General features: G+C 45.8%; 1 protein-coding gene across 1 annotated transcript in view; it reads right to left on the bottom strand.

Moving 5' to 3' along the window:
* Positions 1 to 20,000, bottom strand: part of veph1 (ventricular zone expressed PH domain-containing 1) — a 60,398-nt gene that overhangs the window by 13,781 nt on the left and 26,617 nt on the right. The window contains 6 exon segments of the mRNA XM_060075772.1: positions 2,035 to 2,152; positions 9,282 to 9,416; positions 9,998 to 10,137; positions 14,037 to 14,407; positions 14,704 to 15,003; positions 17,379 to 17,599. Of these exon segments, the coding sequence (XP_059931755.1) occupies positions 2,035 to 2,152; positions 9,282 to 9,416; positions 9,998 to 10,137; positions 14,037 to 14,407; positions 14,704 to 15,003; positions 17,379 to 17,599 (1,285 nt within the window).

The following is a 20,000-nucleotide window of genomic DNA, read 5'->3' as shown; positions in this document are numbered from 1 at the left end:
CAATTTCAGAGGATTGTACTTTTTTTTTCTCTCTCTGAAACAACGACTGCATCTGTAAGCTGTCTGAGGTAGAACACTGCTCCAGGGAGAGAGCTTTGTGGGTCTTTGCTGGGGGTCCCACATTTCAACACCCCTCTCCCCCCCCACACACTGCTGGGAATATTATGTGAGAACACAGATGGGTGGCCTCCCAAACTGGTACTTCCCCACTGCCAGACGTTTAGAGAAAGACATCTGCACACAGTGTAGAGGCAATCATACAGGTCTGCCTCCCTCATAGAATCACTGTGTTGTTTAGCACCGACTTCACTCACATTGCATATGGAACCGCCCGGATGGGCTGCTTGCGAATGCTACACCGCAAACACACACGCCGAGCACACACACACAAATTGCCTGCAGTCTCCCATGTAAACCACTTCCGGACTGAGGTTGTGGCCTCAGGGGAATTCTACGGTGGCTGGTTGTACCCATCTGACAGCTGACCCCAGGTCAGCAGCTTGCTGGTGACAGAAAGTCCTCTCTCTCTCTCTCTCTCTCTCTCTCTCTCTCTCTCTCTCTCTCTCTCTCTCTCTCTCTCTCTCTCTCTCTCTCTCTCTCTCTCTCCCTCTCCCTCTCTCCCTCTCTCTCTCTCTCCCTCTCTCCCTCTCTCTCCCTTTCTCTCTCTCTCCCCCCCCCCCTTCTGGTAACCCCCCTGCCTGATTCAACTCCAGCATTCATAAACGTCCGCACGGCCCTCGTTTCAGCCCCAATCTTATATCCCCAATAACAATTTCCATGTGAGACCCACGGCAAGAAGAGGGCAGATTGAGGGGCTCCTATCCAGAGAGCTGTGTTAATGTCAGCGCTGAACCGTCAGCCGTGGATTAACTAGTGGTTTGTGTTCCTCCTCCCCGTCCCCTCACGTCCCCTTCACTCTGAAGGGCTGTCTGGACCGCTGGGTTGGAGGCTACAGAGCTGAACTTAGTGACCAGACGGAGAGAAGACGGCTGGATTGAGTGGTTCTACAGGCCCACAGGCCGGCTCATACACACACCTTTAGGGGGGGAATACTTTTAATACTTTTTGTTTTTTTTGTCTGTTTTTGTGTGTCACAGTTGTGTTAATGTGTCTTTGGTGGGAAAAAAATAATTTACAATATATTGTTTTCTTAGCTGCTTATTCATTTTCTTCAGTCACTTTGACATTCATTGTGGTTTTGGCCCGAAATACTTGATGGCGCAGAATTTTGTTGTAGTTTGTTCCATCCAGGGTATTGTATTACGCACCAAGCGCAGCTACCAAGAACATGATGGAGTGCTGGCGGTAAATTAAAATACTAGGAGAACATTTTGCGGCCGTGTGTGTCAATGTCTCTGTATTTGTTTTCGAGCATTTGTTGCATAATATATATATACTGTATCTTCTTTATCACTCACTAGTCAGTGCACCCAGATGAAATCAGTTACAGTTTATGTCCTTAAAGGGTAATTAGTTTTAGCAGAACTTTAAAAGGGTTAGTTAACTACACCGGCCACATTTCTGATGTCTTTCGTTGCTTCAGTCAGAACACAAGGGCGTGCACACACACACACAAACACACACACACACACACATAAATTCACTGACAGAGAATGTGGAGGTAGTAATCAACCGATGCTCAAATGTAAAATTGGCTTAAAGAGGTCTTTAGGGAGCGAATCGCTTGTGGGTCCCTTTTCCGTTTCCAGGTTCTGTGAAATGACCATTACCCATAATCCACTCTGACTCAAAGCATCTCAACCACACAAGCTCTCTGGTGCACAAATGGTTCTGATCAGAGCCCAGGGCACGGGGGGTCAAGGCCCCTCCGCAGAGAGTGGGAGAGACCACAGCATCGCTTGTTTTACAAATCTATAAAGGACTCGAGCAAGCCCCTTGATTTCATTCAGCTCCATGGAGGTCACACAGGTTAAATAGGCCTTAAATACAGGGTTTACATGGAAGGATTGTGTATGTGTGTGTGGGTGTGAGTGTGAGTGTGAGTGTGTGTGTGTTGTGTTGTGTTGTGTGTACCTGTGGCCTTCTCGGGGTTGTTACACATGAAGCAGAGCCAGTTCTCCTCTTTCTGGCTGAAGCCAAACAGGTCAAAGAAACGCACCTCCTCCAGATGGACCTGAAGTCTGGCCAAGTCCTGGGGGGGGCAGGGAGAGAGTCCAATCAGAACAATGAGGGAGAGGGAGAGAGAGAGAGAGAGAGAGAGAGAGAGAGAGAGAGAGAGAGAGAGAGAGAGAGAGAGAGAGAGAGAGAGAGAGAGAGAGGAGGGAGATAGAGGTATATATATAGAGAGAGGGAGAAATAGAGAGAACAACAATTACAGCATTGTCTGGTGGTTTCACCTCCACCAGATCGTCGCAGTTCAATAATTTATTTCCAGGCTAATTAGCTAATGATAATTCACGACCACATTCATTGAATGTGGTGGTTCCCTCTCGCACGCACGCACGCACGCACGCACGCACGCACGCACGCACGCACGCACGCACGCACGCACGCACGCACGCATATTAAAGTGGCTACTCTATAGAGGCACATACTGAAGTGTTTTATTGTTTGTCCAGGAATCACAGAGACAATGAGCCATGTTTGCTCACACAGCTACACACACACACAGACAAAAACACACACACAGAAACACACACACTAACACTTTCAATAGGGTAACTCAGAGTGCAGCAATCTAGGACCTGTCTGTAAAGTAACTTGTTGAATAAAGGGTCGGCCATTAAGTTTGTGGGCTCTGTCTTTGTGTGTGCCTGACTTCACTGCTTTGACAGTGAAACCAAGAACTACATCACAGTTCACCACACAGTTCACCACGCACGCACACACACACACACACACACACACACACACACACACACACACACACACACACACACACACACACACACACACACACACACACACACACACACACACACACACACACACACACACACACACACACACACAGGAGCCAGAGTTTGCTCCTGACCCAAGAGGAGGCAGGATTTTAAGGAATGCAGGAAGATAAGTAGCTCTCACTTTGGAGTGTGTGTGGTGTGTGTGTGTGTGTGTGTGTGTGGTGTGTGCATCGAGTGTGTGTGGTGTGTGTGTTTGTCTTCAACAAGGGTGAATCATTAGAGGTCGGTCTCTGTGACTATTGAGGCGTTGCAACAGATCCCTCGGTGCCTCATGTTAGTGGCCAGGCACTTCACTCCGCTGTTTTGCGCGTGTTTGTGTGTTTATGTGTTTGTGTGTATGACGTTGTTTCATTTTTGATGAGCGATCACTTTATAGCCACTCTCACATACACGTACACACACAAACAAACCAACATCCACACACACACACACACACACACACACACACACACACACACACACACACACACACAGACACACATTACTGTAAGTCGAGAGATGAAGCAGTTTGTTGTCATTGGTGAACATTGCGGTCCACTGGGACTGGCTCCAGGTTTCAGTGACTTGGCAAAGGACATTGGCCTCAGAACCCTGACAAACTAGGACCATGTGTCTGTGTGTATGTGCGCCTGATTATGCATGTGTGAGCAAGACTGGGAGAGAAAGAGTATAATCATAGATATAGTATATACACACACTCAGCTCAATTCTCAATTCTGTACATTAGTACGGCCATATTGCCTCTAGAAGCTAGGAACCCAGAGAGGATGTACCCGACACATGGACAAGTAAGAAATACGAACCAAGACATGGGATGGCAAAGCTGGACCATAAGCCCTGTGAGCGATGGGACAGATAGGAAGTCTGAACCAGCCTAAGAGATGAGAAGTGACTTTCCCAAAGTGTCCATTACATGCAGCCTATGAACTAAGGGTAAAAAGCAACCCTGGAGCCGGTTGACCCAGGCTCACTTAAATCGCTCCTGACAGCAGCTCTGTGGACTAGGTGGATCGCCCTCAGTCCAATGGGCTTCTCCAAGACTTCAAAGACAGGAAGGAGACTATCTCCGGATTACACTGTCCAGTTAATGCCCGGAAAAAAATGCCAAACCAATTAAAACAATTTGAACATTGTTTACCAAACACCAGAGCGCCTGAGTTACTCTGAATCATCCGTCCTCTTACCCAGGAGCCAGGAAAGAAGGGAGATAAAGACTTGAGAGATAAAGTATGAGAGAGAGAGAGAGAGAGAGAGAGAGAGAGAGAGAGAGAGAGAGAGAGAGAGAGAGAGAGAGAGAGAGAGAGAGAGAGAGAGAGAGAGAGAGAGAGAGAGAGAGAGAGGAAGTGTTTTAAGGGAACATAAAAGAGAGAAAGATAAGCCAAGAACCAGAGCAAAGCTGTTTGAGTAACATGTAACCACAACCAACGACCCTCCACCAACCTGCCACCAACACCACTCCCCCCACCCCTACTGCCTCTTTCCCCCAGCCCCGCCAAGGCCTCCACCACCATCACCACCTCATACAACAGGGCCGGTCCACCACATGCAACGCATTGCAACACACCGCCCGCGGCACAGCAGTCGGAACAACTCACAAACAGAATGATGGATTGGCTCAGGACTGAGCTCAGGCAAGCCAACCGGGGAACCGATTGAACCGAGGTGAGGTACCACACTGGGGTACACGAGAGCAAGCACGTCAACCACACACCCTCCTCCCCTCCAAGACCCAGGGGGTGGGCAAGTGGGGGATCCTACAATGGCATGACATGGAGGAACAAAGAAGGGTGTATGGAGGTCTGAATATAATATATAACTGTCCCCCCCCTCATGCCCCCGGCCTATCTCTCCTGTGCGCTGGTAGAACATGATTTGAATGCGATCAAGATGCAGCACCACGCAGCACTAGCTGTTTGCATGGAGGCTGGCCCCCAGACAAACAGAGAAGACAGTTAAGCTGCATATTCATCTTTGCACCAGCCCTTACTCTGTAACCCGTGTTAGAGAAAAGGGAAACTCCAGGTGTCTGAGATGATATCCTGGACGTGCTGAGGCAAAAGTGCAGCGAAATGGAGCATGGAAGGGAGGAAATGAGAGCCAATGAAAGAAGGGGGCACGAGAAGCAGGTTAAAGTGTGGATTCTTGCTCAAGAGAAACTAAATCCAGTGGAGCTGTAAAAACGAATTAACGAAAAGAACCCTTTAAAGGGAGAACGAGATGAGGGAAGTAAGTTGTCAAAGAAGGAGCAACTGAGCAACATGCTTTTGATATAATTTCAGTGAATTATAATCTACGATCTGTCATGAAAAAAATAGCATTCATTGAAGCCCAAGGTTATAACAATGTGTTTGTAAAATGAGATCATGTTTAGTAGAATTTCGTACAAAGGCAACAACCATCCGATGAAGCCGCAGGCCTTCTCTGTGTGTGTGTACACAAAAGTTCATTTTATGTGTACCGTGGTTTACTGAATCAAGAAAACAGCTCCTTTTCACACATAAACAACCAGAACCACAACAGCATCTTGGCCGCGGGAGGAATACAATGGGAACAAACGCTGAATAAACACGGTATCTCTTTCTAACCCTGTCCTCCATATCTCCCAGCATGCTTTTCCTCTTCGTTTCATTGTCCCGCCCCCATCTGGTGCTAGTAGTTTAAGCTACTTTTATTTGATTATTTTCAGTCTATCTTCATGCTGTTTATCTTTTCTGCACACACTTCCTGCATGTGTCATCGTCACCTGTCCCCTCCTTTACTTCTGATTACAAACTTCCCTTTGTTTGAGCTTCATTCCACTGATGTTGTGTGCCCCATGTCCATAGAGAAATAAAGATAAGTGTGGTCGACACACTCTTCGATCATTGCTGTGGTTGTCCGTTATCTTCTCTCTCACAACATTTTAATTGTTTTCTGCACAACGGCAAAAACTTAACAAGGCCTTATTGACATCACATTGACTTTCTCTACTTGACAATTTTCTATATTCAACTATTTTTCCAGTTTCACCTTGCTTTCTGTATATCCTGTTTTTTCATCTCCTTATTTCAATGAAATACATGCATTTTTGGGAATGTACTGTGTCTCTAATGACTCCTTCTTAACCTCTCGACATTTATCTGACAACCCAATTTTCTCACAGAATAAAAGTTCATCTTGCTAAGTCTTCACTGTTTGTTATTCCATACAAACTTCTACCAAGCTTCCTCTTGTCTGCTTTTTTTTTAGAAACCAGCTCTTCTCTGAAACCAACATATTTCCGCGGAGCATTTAAAGACACCGTGAAATTGATGTCAGTGCATATCTCATTTCTGTTAGGGAGCACATTTCCAAACAAAACAAGTCGTGAACATGGTACAGTGCTTTAGTGAAATGGATCGGACCGTTCAGGGTCTTATTGGATGCACAAAACCAACCTCAACTAGAAGCCAGCGAACAAAGTTATAGCCAGTTGCAAGGTTTATAAGACTACAGTGGAGAGATGTTATGATTTTTTTGGCTGAATTTTTAAGACTGCCAATATGGACAAGTAGGTTGTCTTCAGAAACAAAACAAAAAAGGCCTGCAGAGGAATTAATACTCCAGTTACCATTACAGTTTATTAGTTTTGGATGTAAAACATCTAATAAATACAATGTTTTGTAATGTGGGTCTATATTGACTGAAAAGGCCATTTAAATTGAGTGAAGAAATGAGCTAACAAGTTGGAAAAAGTACATTTTCATTGTGCTGTGGCTTTAACGCTCTCGACAATCTCAGGAGACGTGTCAAGAACTCCTGCAAATCTCCCAAATTGCCTTGTTAAAAAGTGGCCCAGAATAATAAGTATGGACCCCTTTCATCTCTGTAACACACGACAGCTCTTAACGGGAATCTGCGGTGGAATCCATACCTGTGCCATGTGGTTCTGATTGGTCGAGAGCAAAAGAGGCCAGCGCTTAGGATGATAATGTAAGAGCGAATCTCTCTACGGACAGAGAGTTTTAAGAGAGAGAGAATTACAAGAGAGAGGGGCCTTTTAATATCACTTAATTGCATTTTATATCCATAGATAAGACCAGCAGAGCCATCTAAACCCTCTCTCTCATGTAACTGTTAATCTTTGTTTGTCCTGTTCCTCCTTGGGGGCATTATTTGTTCAGTTTAAGGCTGCATTGGTTTATCTCAAAGCAACGGTATGAACAAACATGGGATATAATTGACTTAATAAGAAGGTGTTGTAGGAGCTACTGTTGTGATTGGCTGAAGCATATGTTTCGTACCATAATCCAATTAAAAGGCAATTTCACCAAATCCTCTAATTTCATTGGCTGAAGGTGAGTACTCCTGTCCTGCGAACAGTGCTCTCTTTTATTAAACTTTTGTTTGTGTTTGTCCTTTAGCTTACATTGTTATTTGGACAAAATCTTTACGCGTGTTCAAATTAATTTTTCATTGACATGATAAATATGTTTATGATGAATATGATACAAATAGTAACATTAAGTCATACAAAGGATAAATAACAAAGAGTGAGGTGGCGATTACACAGAAGTGTTATATGTATGTTTGTGTGCATGCGTGTGTGTGTGCGTGCGTGTCTGTGTGTTGTGAGCATGTGCAGACAAAAAGAGAGAGTGAGCACCAGAGTGAGGGAGCATCAGAGAAAATGAAAGAACAGGGAGAGAGAGAACGAAAGGGAGTGTATGTTTGGGGAGTACGGTATACCTGGAGCTATGGTTACCATATGGTAACAATATATGTCCCATCTCGACACATTCAAAACACTCATTTGCAGAACGAAAACACACACTCAATTTATTCCTTACGTCTAATTATTGCCTGGTGACCACTTAGCCTGTCAGAAAATGTTGGAGGGACCACACGTGTACGCACACACACTGAGACAATGACGTGACGCACTCATTCTATTCTCTACTTTGGTCATTTGTTTCGCCTAAGGTATAAACAAGTAAGAGTTTAAATAAACCAAGGCAGTGTTTACAGTGAGCGACTACTTAGCATATTTCATTAATAAACAGACAGACACACACGCACACACACACATACACACACAGACACGCACACACACAGAGGCCTATCTAGGAATTTTGTCCTTGCATCCATAACCAATGACTTCATCCTTTCTGCTTCAGATAGATAGCTTTTAGGACACACACACACACACACACACACACACACACACACACGCACACATACAGATAAAAACACAAACACACACAAACACAATCTCAATGCTTATATTGTGGATTAAGGACCCTGTGAAATAGATTGTAAGGTGACATGATTGCCAGGACTTTGAAACAGGACTTTAAGGGTGGTAAGAATTAAGGAATGGTTTTGTTATATCTGTAAGGATTAATCTGTCACATTCCAAAGTGGGCGTAAAATAACACTTCATTCAGAGTTTGCCAATCTTTTAAATGAAGACAGAAGGGAGTTTAGATAGTGTTCCATGAAAGTTAAGCCACCCACCACTTAACACAAAATACTGACTTATTTTCTAGTTCTTTGCCATACATTGTTTAACAGGTGAAAAGGTTTGTTTGTATTTTATGGTGACTTCAAGCAGGTCAATACGAGCCCAAAACAAGGACAGTGCAGCTCCACCATGCAAACTAAATGCAGGTAAAGTCTAGCTTCATGGTTGGATGAATTAATTAATCAAGGGATGGAATGATAGGCGCATGGATGCATGCATGACTGCATGAATGAATGGATGGATCGATGAATGAATGGATGGATCAATGAATGAATGGATGGATCAATGAATTCCTTAAAGGTTGGGTATGGAATTCTCTTTTTTGGCCATTTTTGCAAAATTACTTGAAATCCTTATCATAACCCACTTACAGCCACTGAGTTAGAAGTACTGACATGAAAATTAAACAAGTCAATCATCTGTGGAACGGGCAGGGTTCTCCAGCCAATGATTTCCAGACCCACCGAGTGGCATTGGACAGTAAGTACGTCAATGAAACGGTCGTACTGCACTCCCCCTCCCCCGCTCCCCGCGCGACCCCTTCGTGCACATACTCAAAGCTCGTGACCCAGAACAAGCTTCTGGTTGTTGTGAATAACTAGCACTTTCGCACGTTCGCTCGTGCATGATTGTGCGTCCATGTACTTGGAATGGGTGGAGTCAGAGTCAGCGTTGAAGGAGAGGGGGTAGGACCATTTGAGTTGTGTATTTTCAAAATCTGCTGGCGTTTCGCAAATGCCATAGCCAACCTTTAAGTGATGAATAAATTAACAAATGGAGGGAGTAATGTAGTATATATATGTATGGATTAATGAATATTGGCCATGTACCTTGTCATGTGCCTGCTTAAGAGGGTGGGGTTTTGGGTCACGTACCTTCCTATGCAGGGTGGGGTTCTGGGTCATGGCCATAGAGAAGCTGTGGGCTCCTCTTAGCTGCGTCCTCTCCCACAGTGACACCAGTCTCTGCACACATTCATCTCCGGAGCACAGAGCCACACTGGACTTGCTCTGGAGGGGAGAGAGAGGGAGACAGACACAAGCAATGAGAAAGAGAGAGGTACAGGAGTGCTCAGAGAATGCAGAAACAAATACCTATTTGAAGATAACTAATTCATATTAAATGTCCCTGGTAGAAGATGGAGGTTAAACTGCAGCTTTTCAACTAAGGAGAACATTGGAAAAACTCCTAAATGGCCAATATATAGCATCCCCTGAGAATAACAGCAGATCATAAAATAAACAAGGACTAATTACAGAGTAATCCATACCTTGCTTGATCTATCAGGTTTCCTACACAATGAAAAAATCTAAAAGTTGTATATTGTAAAATAACATTTTCTATTATTCATATAGAGCCAAAATGACAGAATGTTGGACTGTATAAGTGTGGGGGTGGGACGATGAGACGATGACGCGATGACAGCTGCTATTGCTATATGCGCTAGTACTGAGCTCCCACACACACACACACACACACACACACACACACACACACACACATACAGACACACACACACACACACACAAACACACACACACACACACATGCACTCACAAATACACACACACACACATGCACACACACTGACCTGCAGGTGCAGCATCATGACGTGCACCCAGAGGTGTGGCTGGGGGCTGGTCAGGACGAAGCTGGACTTGGGGTACAGACAGTAGTTGCCCTTCAGTGGGCATGAGAAGGAGAGCTTGGCGAAGCAGCCCCGGCCTGAATCTGACACACACGCAGACGCAGACGCAGACGCAGACGCAGACGCAGACGCAGACGCAGACGCAGACGCAGACACGCGCACACACACACACACACACACACACACACACACACACACACACACACACACACACACACACACACACACACACACACACACACACACACACACACACACACACACACACACACACACACACACACACACACACACGCGTTCACCACACAGAAAATGAAAAATAAACAGATATTATTTTCTGTGGTTTTATCCGGTTGTATTTCTTCCTTAAGTTAGCTCCGCCCCCAGTGATTGTATAGAATGGAGGCCCCAGGGATCGTATTTAGATTCATTGCACACAGGTTCACTGCAGAGGAACTTTGTCTTTTCCCTTTTGGCATTGAGTACTGAATAGGATTAAAGTGTAATATATAGCTCTGGAACAAACAAGATTGAAACCCATCCAAATAAGTATTTTCCTGAAACTTCCCAACTATTGTGAAAATTCTTCTCCTCTTCTGCCTGAAACATCTATTTGTTGACGGAAAATGGGGTACTCCTATTGGAGTTTCCCTGCAGTAAATCTAGTCTCCTGGGATGGAGATAATGGGATGGGAGATGTGGACACACCTGTAGGTGTCTCAACAGCACCATGACTTCATCTCCAACTGCCCTGACCTGTGATGTCATATCCTACGGACCTTGGGCGTTTCTCCTTTGATGGCGAAGGCTAAGGCGTTGAAACAAAACAGTGAATGCTAATGGAAAGGAGCACGGGATCAAGATATCATTCAAAGTCGAAAATGCTTTTTAGAATGAATGGCCTTTGTTTGTGTGTGCACGTGTGTATGTGTTTGTCATTTGTGTGTGTGTGTGTGTGTGTGTGTGTATGTGTGTGTTTGTGTGTTTGTGTGTTTGTGTGTTTGTGTGTGTGTGTGTGTGTGTGTGTTTGTGTGCATTTGTGTTGTTGGGTGTGTGTGTGTGTGTGTTGAATCCCCAGCAGACAGATATTTACACTGGGTAAATCCTTGCCGTTTCCCATTAGGGTCGGGATGGGAGGGATACATCTTCCCCTCCTGTCAATTAACACATCTCACCCTGTCCCATCACCATGATGTTTCATCACACATTCACACACATACACGCGCATGTGCATGCACAAAATACACACACATACACGCACAAACAAACACAAACACAAAATAAACACTGGAACTTACTGGTCATATCAAAGAATACACATGTGAAAGATTTTTCAAAAACGTCCTCTGACCTTTTCAGGTTCACTTTACTGTTTTAATGGTGCCATTGTTTCTGTATTTTACTAACTGCCTGTCTCCCAACGAATGTCATCTTCAAACATAGTTTGTTATGTAACTTTTTATAACACATGACTCGCATTGTATTAAAGGAGACATATTATGTTGTTTTCCCAACAAGTAAACATAGTATATCAGTTCCAGAAAACATGTCTTTGAAGATGTTTGCTGGAAATAGCTTATAGGAAAAATAATCATGCCTGCCACTATTCCCCTCGGTTTCAGTCCCTTCAGAATGCCCTGTTTCTGGTGCCTGTAGCTTTAATGCAAATGAGATGCTGCCCATTGACCAATGAGCTGTCAGACTGAACCACAGCATGGAGGAGAACAGATTGTTGCCGTTTGCGGACTCCTGGAGCTCTATATCAATATAATATAATATAATATAATATACTATAATAATAATAATAATAATAATAATAATAATAATAATAATAATAATAATATATAATACATCTGGTATTTATATAATATTATATCTAATATCACAGCCAAAAGTTATGTGCGCCTCGGATGATATTATGATTCATAAAGACTGCGTCTGACGTCTCTGGTACTTCCACAACAAGGGGGGGGTCGGGGGGGTCGGCGGCAGTCCGGAAGCTCCGGCTGGGGGCTCGGCGGCAGTCCGGCAGAGAAAGGGATTGTACTCCCGGAGCTGAGCGGCCGGGCTGCTGCCGAGCTGCCCCCGGCCGAGCTGCCCGTCCGCTGGTCCACAAAATCGTAGCGATGCTCTGATTGGAGGGGTGTGGGGAAGATGGAGGTATTATTCGCTCGTTTGGTAACTGTAGGCGGGTTACTTTCAGAAATGCACACCTCACTCAAAAATCATGTACAGACTTTGTGTGTTGTTTTCATAATATGTCCACTTTAAAGAAGAAAAGTTACTGCATTAATCCCAGAGAGAAAACTCAAGTAAAGGGAAGATATGTAAATAAATAGATAATCTTATAAAGTAAAGCAAACATTAGTCTGGCTTTCGTTTTAACAGCTGACTTTACCAAAAAAGATGGCTTGCCATGACATAATTCTGTAATTCATTATGTTAACAAGTTATTTATACTATTGCCATCTCTAACATGTAACATATGAGCTTTGCCAGAAGGTGCATTAGAGTTTGGCTAACATCCTCTGTTATTCTAAACTTCTTGATTTAGTTTAGGAGATTAGCACTCTACCGTAAACTAGAATGTCTAGAATTAACATTGCATCATGCGTCACAGGTTTTGTGGTAAACTTTGTAGTCTTGTGTGTAATATAGATAATATTTGTTGTAGTAGTGATAGAATCACAATAATAGTCGCAAGAAGAACTATATAGAAATAGATATGGATATTGTTTGCTCGTTTAATCTAAGTCAGCCTGCTCAGCCATCTTGTCTCTGTAGGAACACTTAAACTTTCCTCCATCTATCGTGGGGATCTCTCGCTGCCTTCTCAGATATCCCCTCGGTGCATGTCAAGAAATGCTGTGAAGCTCATGCCTAGTAAAGCTGGTCCATACTGCAATCATAAATGCATAGTACAGTACATTCGACAAGGAATGCATTTATAATTCCCTAGCAATATATTGACCCCCCTTTGAGTGATTCTACTCTGCAGCTGCTTTCTCTGTGTGCTGAGTAAGGAACATACACATGCAGGCGCAGATAAAGAGAACCAAGACTCGTAATTCAGTCCAACAGTAAAAACAGTGTGGGGGTGTGTGTATGTGGACCTGTTGTATGTTTGTGTGAAGAAGCATGAGAAACAAGAATAGGAGAATGAGTGAGACAGAGGGAACTAGAGAGAGGGAGAGGGAGATGTATAGAGAGATTGCAAAAGAGAGCGAGAGAGAGCGAGAGACATAGAGAGAGGAGAGACAGAGAGAGGCAGTAGGGTTATAGCAAGAGATGGTGAGAGAGATGGAGAGAGAGGTACAGAGAGAGACAAAAAGAGAGAGGGGAGAGAGCCCTAGAGGGGAGAGAGATACGTACGTATAAACAGTATGCCTATATATATAGAGAGCGAAGCTAGAGAGCTGGAGAGACATAGAGAGAGGGTGGAGAGAGTTAAAGATTAAATGCAGTGTGCCTTCAGTTGATATGTGCTACTCACGTCAAAACTTAGCCCCCGGTAAGACAGATTGACAAGCCTAAAAGCCCCACACTGACTCCTGGCAGTAACACAGGAGTGCATGTGTGTGACATTGTGTGAGTGAATTGTTAGCGGGCGAGACTAGTGATGTTTGACACATACCGCTATATGATTAAACCCAGCCAAAACATGTGTAATCGAACCCCATGCTTTGGTACACTGCTTTTAACTCCTTCTCGACACTTCCGTTAACCCCTGTGCTTCAATCCTTCCAACCACGTCTTGCACCGCTTCACATGGGCTCGGATCAGCGTAACTAACAGGCAAAGTATGAGCTGGAGATGAGAAAGTCGTTCGGTAATTCAGCGATTAGTCTGTAATGCAGTCGGGAAAATGTTTGTATAGTCTACCTATTCACCGGTATGTATTGAGTGTGTGTATACACAGACACACGTAAACATGCACACGTGTAAACATACACACGTGTAAACACACACACGCACTCATTACCTTCAATAAAACATTGCTCTGGAACTGGGATCTGGGTCACCATTTCTTTACAGAACGCTTTGATGGTCTCCATGTTGTTTTTCAGGTGAACGTGAAGTCGATCCACTTCCTCCTCCTCCTCTTCCTCCCTCTCCTCCTCCCCCCCATCCTTCCCTCCCTTTTCTCCGTCTGCTTCCTTCGTCCCACTGTCTGTGGCGGGGCTGCCGTCGGTTGCCTTCCTCTCCGGGGGCGGGACTTCCTGCGGATCTCCCTGCTGATTGGCCAGAGCATGGGGAGGGGTGGCGTCAGCGGTCACGGTTCCCTCGGTGTCTTCGCCGTTGTCCGAGTTGAAGGAGCGCGAGCGGCCGGCGTGGAGGGCCAGGCTCTTTGACCTGGGAGGACCAGGTACACATCCCCACACCAAGTTGTCATTTAGCACGACGGTATAGTCAGGTACAAATACAAAACAGTGCAGTATAATACAGCGCAATACAGCAAGGTACACAGCCATACAGTGCTGCGTAGTACGGTCTAGCACAGCTGGGTACAGTCGGCTACAATACAATCCAGAACATTACAATATAGCACATCGGCCTCCACCATCAGTGACTGCACTCTTATTACACATGAAGTGTGGACCATTAAGGGTCCCCAGTGGGCCAGGGGTCCGGGGTCGGCTCCGACAGACCTGTTGAACCTCATCTCCCGCCGCTCCAGCCGGGCGGTCTGCCCGGCGCTGTACCTCCTCTGGGGGGCCGGCGACTCCCCCTCCTCCTCCTCCTCCTCCTCCTCCTCCTCCTCCCCACCAGCCTCCTTCTCTCCCCCCTCGGCCCCCATCTTCTCCTCGAAGGCCTGGATCCTGATCTGGAGATGCTGGTCCGACCCCACTGCTCGGACTGCTCCTGCTCCCCCTTTGAGTCCTCCTGCTGCTGGACCGTGCGCTCCCATAGGAGCCGCACACTGGGACGCCGTGCGCTCGTTTCCAAGGCTGTAACACACACACAGAAATGCACACACACGTGACAGTTTGCGGGGCTGGAATGTGTGTGACTCTGGGCACGTGAGGATACAGCAGGAGAGATGAGGCTTGACCGAACATCACATGTTTAAACCGAGTTTCACACCGAATGACTTTAAACACATTTCGTGATTCATTGGTACTGCTCTTAAATGAGCCTACACTCTCTCTTGCGCTCCAGCTCTTTTTTATTTTTATTTAGTTTGTATATCCAAGGCTTGTTTCTACCTCACATCATCTCCCTCTCTCTCGCTCTCTCTCTCTCTCCCCCCCTCGCTTTCCCCCCTTCCCTCTCTCTCTCTCTCTCTCTCTCTCTCCCCCCCTCGCTTTCCCCCCTTCCCTGTCTCTCTCTCTCTCTCTCTCTCTCTCCCCCCCTCGCTTTCCCCCCTTCCCTCTCCCTCTCCCTCTCTCTCTCTCTCTCTCTCTCTCTCTCTCTCTCTCTCTCTCTCTCTTTCTCTCTCTCTCTCTCTCTCTCTCTCTCTCCCCTCTCTCTCTCCCCTCTCTTTCCATCCCTCTGTGTATATTTATCTGTCTTTCGCTCTGCCGGGGGCCATTCCATCTTCATCAGACCATCCGCTTGTTGTTGGGTGGAAACAGACTTCCAGGGGCCCATGCGGCTGTTTTTTCCTCTCTCCTTGCCCTCTTGCTCTCCCTTTCAGAGAAAAGCACTCTGCCTTTCTCTTCGTCATTCTCTCCCCCTCCTCCCTCCCTTCACCCGACGCAGAGACCCCCAAATAGAGGGAGTCAGAATCCCTATGAGAGGAACGGGGAGCACTGCCAAGCCGTTTTGAATAGTGTTAACTATATGGGGAGTGCAGCACACTTTTGGATATGTTAACACACACACACACACACACACACACACACACACACACACACACACACACACACACACACACACACACACACACACACACACACACACACACACACACACACACACACACACACACAGACACACACATACGGTTTATTCTTTCCTTTTTGATGATTACTTTTTATTTGAATACAAGACGAGTTTGGTTTGGCAGTAGCGTATTTTCAGAACCACGCTGAGCCATATTTTGATAACGGTAATTTTGGATTTTAATGGTCGATAAAATAAAGTAGAATGTTACAATAAGGCCAACTCAAACAGTAATGCAGGTTTGGGGTCCAATATCTTGTGTTTTGTTCTGTATACGAGTTTTAAATACAGCATTTCGGTCGATTAAAACATGACGAGTTTGCCTGGCTGGTCGTTACAACTGAAGTAGCTTTAGATGACTTGCCAACCACAGAACAAACGAAAACTCCCTGAAACAACTTTTACAACAAACATTGTTCACCTTTGTTCAACATTGTTCACAATGGATGGTATTTACGAAATAAATGGTAAATAAACATTTTTGATAATGCCCACCACATGATGATGCTTACGTTGAGGCTATTCAGTTTATCACTGCGTGCCTGCTTTAGTTTATTTGACTGTGAAGTTTATGTGGAATAGGCCTAGACATAAAGTCGGACCACATTCATCCAACACTCAAAAGGTCTCTTCTGTTTGTCTCCTGTCACTCAAGGCGCTGTTATGGTGTTGGTTTGTCTAGGTTTTCAAGGTGGCCTTGTTGTTCTATTGTGTATTCTGCTATGGCCTCCACCTCAGCCGCTATGGCTATGGCACACTGTAAACACACATATATATATATACATATACATGTGTGTGTGTGTGTGTGTGTGTGTGTGTGTGTGTGTGTGTGTGTGTGTGTGTGTGTGTGTGTGTGTGTGATGTCTGCGTGAACGACCTCCAGAACAGCAGAGTAGAGTTTGTGAGTAAAAAGGACAACGATAATCCACCCTCGCAATATAACTAATCAGGTCCCAGGGTGTCATTTAGTTGGCCTTTTTTATGTCTCTATACTTGAACAATAGCTGAACCGTATGCCCTAGGAGGTAAGCTTTAACCTCATTGACACCGACACAAGTGACCCATATAAAAGCCCCATTCTCCTCCTCCTCCTCCTCGTCTTCCCCTTCCTCCTCCTCCTCCTCCTCCTCCTCCTCGTCTTCCTCCTCCTCCTCCTCCTCCTCCTCCTCCTCGTCTTCCTCCTCCTCCTCCTCCCCTTCCTCCTCCTCCTCCTCCCCTTCCCCTTCCTCCTCCTCCTCCTCCTCCCCTTCCCCCTCCTCCTCCTCCTCCTCCTCCTCCTCGTCCTCCTCGTCTTCCTCCTCCTCCTCGTCTTCCTCCTCCTCCTCCTCGTCTTCCTCCTCCTCCTCCTCCTCCTCCTCCTCCCCCTCCTCCTCTTCCTCCTCGTCCTCCTCCTCGTCCTCCTCCTCCTCGTCCTCCTCCTCCTCCTCCTCCTCCTCACCTGCATTGCATGGCGGGGCTCTCCCCCAGCCTCCGCTCCAGCAGGCGGGCGATGGCGCTGAAGGAGTTGCTCATCCTGTAGATGTCCTTGCCGCAGCCGCCCAGCACGCAGGGGTAGCGCTCCGTCAGGGCCCGGATCTGCATGAGCAGCGTGTGGTGGAAGCTGTGCTCCATGTTGCCCAGCAGGGACACCAGGTACACCAGGGAGCTGCACGCATGGGCCTGGGGGAGGAGGGGAGGGGCGGGGGGGTTATTGTGGGTGTAAAGCAGAGAAAGGGCCATCCACCCTTCCAGCGTGTCACGCATGTGGTGACATTGAGGGGCAGGGTCTTGCATCGGCTAGGGTGTTTAGACCTATGGTGTCATGGGTTTAGGTTTGATCCCCACTGCCCGTGACCTACCAGTGGGCATCCTTGAGCAGGGAGTCTAACCCCTACATACGGGTGAGTGCCCGCTGTGTGTTCACTGGAAGTCCCTGATGGCTGTTTGTGATGAGGGAAAGACAAAAAGCAGGGAAAGTACTACCAACCATAATCTGTGTTTCTATAATTGCAACAACCAGCGATGACCCTGTTCCTTGTGTTGAATGTATTCTCGTTGGTTATGCTTTCAAGAGAAGCTGGGTAAATGTGCTGTAAATTAGGTCAAACTAGGACAGGGCAAACAACTATGTTTCCTGATTAGACACATTCCTCCTTTACACTTTGAAGTCGGGAGCAGGGCTGCGAGCATGCGCTGCTTTGGTTTGTAGAGCACAGAAAGACAAAATGTAATCAAAACATATGGAGCTGAACTGTGATAGTAGAAAACTCATGTCTCTATGTTTGGAATGACATCATTCCTCTCTTTTGGCTCTTTGAGGTTTCCCAGTGTGTATAATGTTAAATCTACACACACCGTTTAATTAGCCTGCTAATAGGTGCTTAATCCAAATATTTACAGCTGAAACAATGTGTACGGAGCACACCCATGAGCCAATAGTAACATGCTGTCTACAATCAAACAGGCTTTCCATTTGAGAGGCCAGCGATACATGTGGCGTCGTTTATTGTCTCATTAAAGTATTGTATTGTATTATCTGAGAGGCATTCTACGGAGCAAGGATGAATGTTTAACAATAGAAAGTTGGGGGGGAGGGGGTAGTGGAACACATTAGATTTAGTTTTCAAAATGTGAGTTTCAAATGGTAGATAATGAATGGTAAAATGGTAGAATACTTCTGCAAACCGTGCTAATAACCCATTCTGAGCAGCTGTATTTGTACAGCCCTGCTGTGACCCGGGGTTTAAATACAACCAACATTGTCTAGCAGCGAGGACCCAATTATCGGTGTAATTAATGAAGACTGGCTCCATAACCCCGACCATAACAAGACCGGCTATGCAGTCCAACACCCCAATTATCACACTGTCTACTGCTCCTCACCCTCCTCGCCTCCCTCCCCTGGCCCCTCTTTCTCCCCGTACCTCGCCCCCTCCAGCCCTCTTGTGATGCAGGGGGATTCAGCCAACCAGCACCACAGGTAGACACATGCGTGGCCGAGGTTAAAACCAACACTGTTAAAGCTTAACCATACTACTTAAGCTTGGAAGCAACTCGGACAGGTATGAACAAAATCAAAGGCATGTCTCCGAACTGTGATAGGGGGAAAAGATAAATCTGTGATTGATTGACGAGCGCGGTAGCCCAACGTAGTCATTAGAGGCGTCGACACCAAGGCCGTAAATAGTGGAAAGGAATGCGGCCGCAGCCTGGTCTGGGCGGGGTCTTTCACGGGCCCGCTCCACGCTGCGGCGCATGTAAAGGCCTCCAGTTAAGACGGAGTACAGAGGACCCGGCTCTGTCTTGCAAAGAAATACGTCAAAGAAACTGTTCTTTTACGAGGACTGGAAGTCCCCCTCTGTAAGAGAGCTGCAGGAGAGCCCCCCCTTGACAAAAGTTGAATAATACAGTTCTATATATCCTCGTGCCACATTTTGAATTTTGTGGCACGAGGATTTTGATGTTGCCTTTTGGAGTTCTCGTATTTATTAAGGGGAAAATATCATTCACTTGATTTCCTTTAGTTATAAGATGTGTCAGAGCTACATAATCAGGACTCAAAAGAATTGTCACTGACAATTTCAAACAAGTTTCCAAAACATAAAATCTTGGGGACTTTTTGGATGACAAAATTGTCATGTTTCGTAACGAAGCAACCGGTTTCAATCACTCCATCCGTCACAGCTGTTTGTTGCATGTGTGCATGTGTTTTTAATGTGTGCGTGTATGTGTTTGTGTGTGTGTGTGTGTTTGTGTGACTGTGTGTTGGCATTTATGAACCCATAAATGCAAATTCCCTCTTTGGGCAGATAAAGTGCTATTCCATCCTTTGTTGGTTTGTTTGTGCATGCGTGCGTGGGTACCACGACATGTTTGTCTTTGCTTGTGTTACTCCTTCCTTGCAAGAAGGAGTTGACTCACTGTTACAATATATCCCCCACATCCAAATGGTGAAGCCAGTTTGAAGCCTCACAAGAAGACACTATTTGAGAAAATGAATGTCACCCACAGTGTACAACTTTCCAAAGTATAACGGGTATACAACCACAACTCACAGTTCACTTAAGTTGGTCTTTGCATG

The sequence above is a fragment of the Gadus macrocephalus genome, chromosome 16 (assembly GCF_031168955.1).
Source record: "Gadus macrocephalus chromosome 16, ASM3116895v1".
NCBI classification, from domain to species: domain Eukaryota; kingdom Metazoa; phylum Chordata; class Actinopteri; order Gadiformes; family Gadidae; genus Gadus; species Gadus macrocephalus.
The sequence above is the reverse complement of the archived record's forward strand: the minus strand, read 5'-3'. Positions and strand labels throughout refer to the sequence as shown.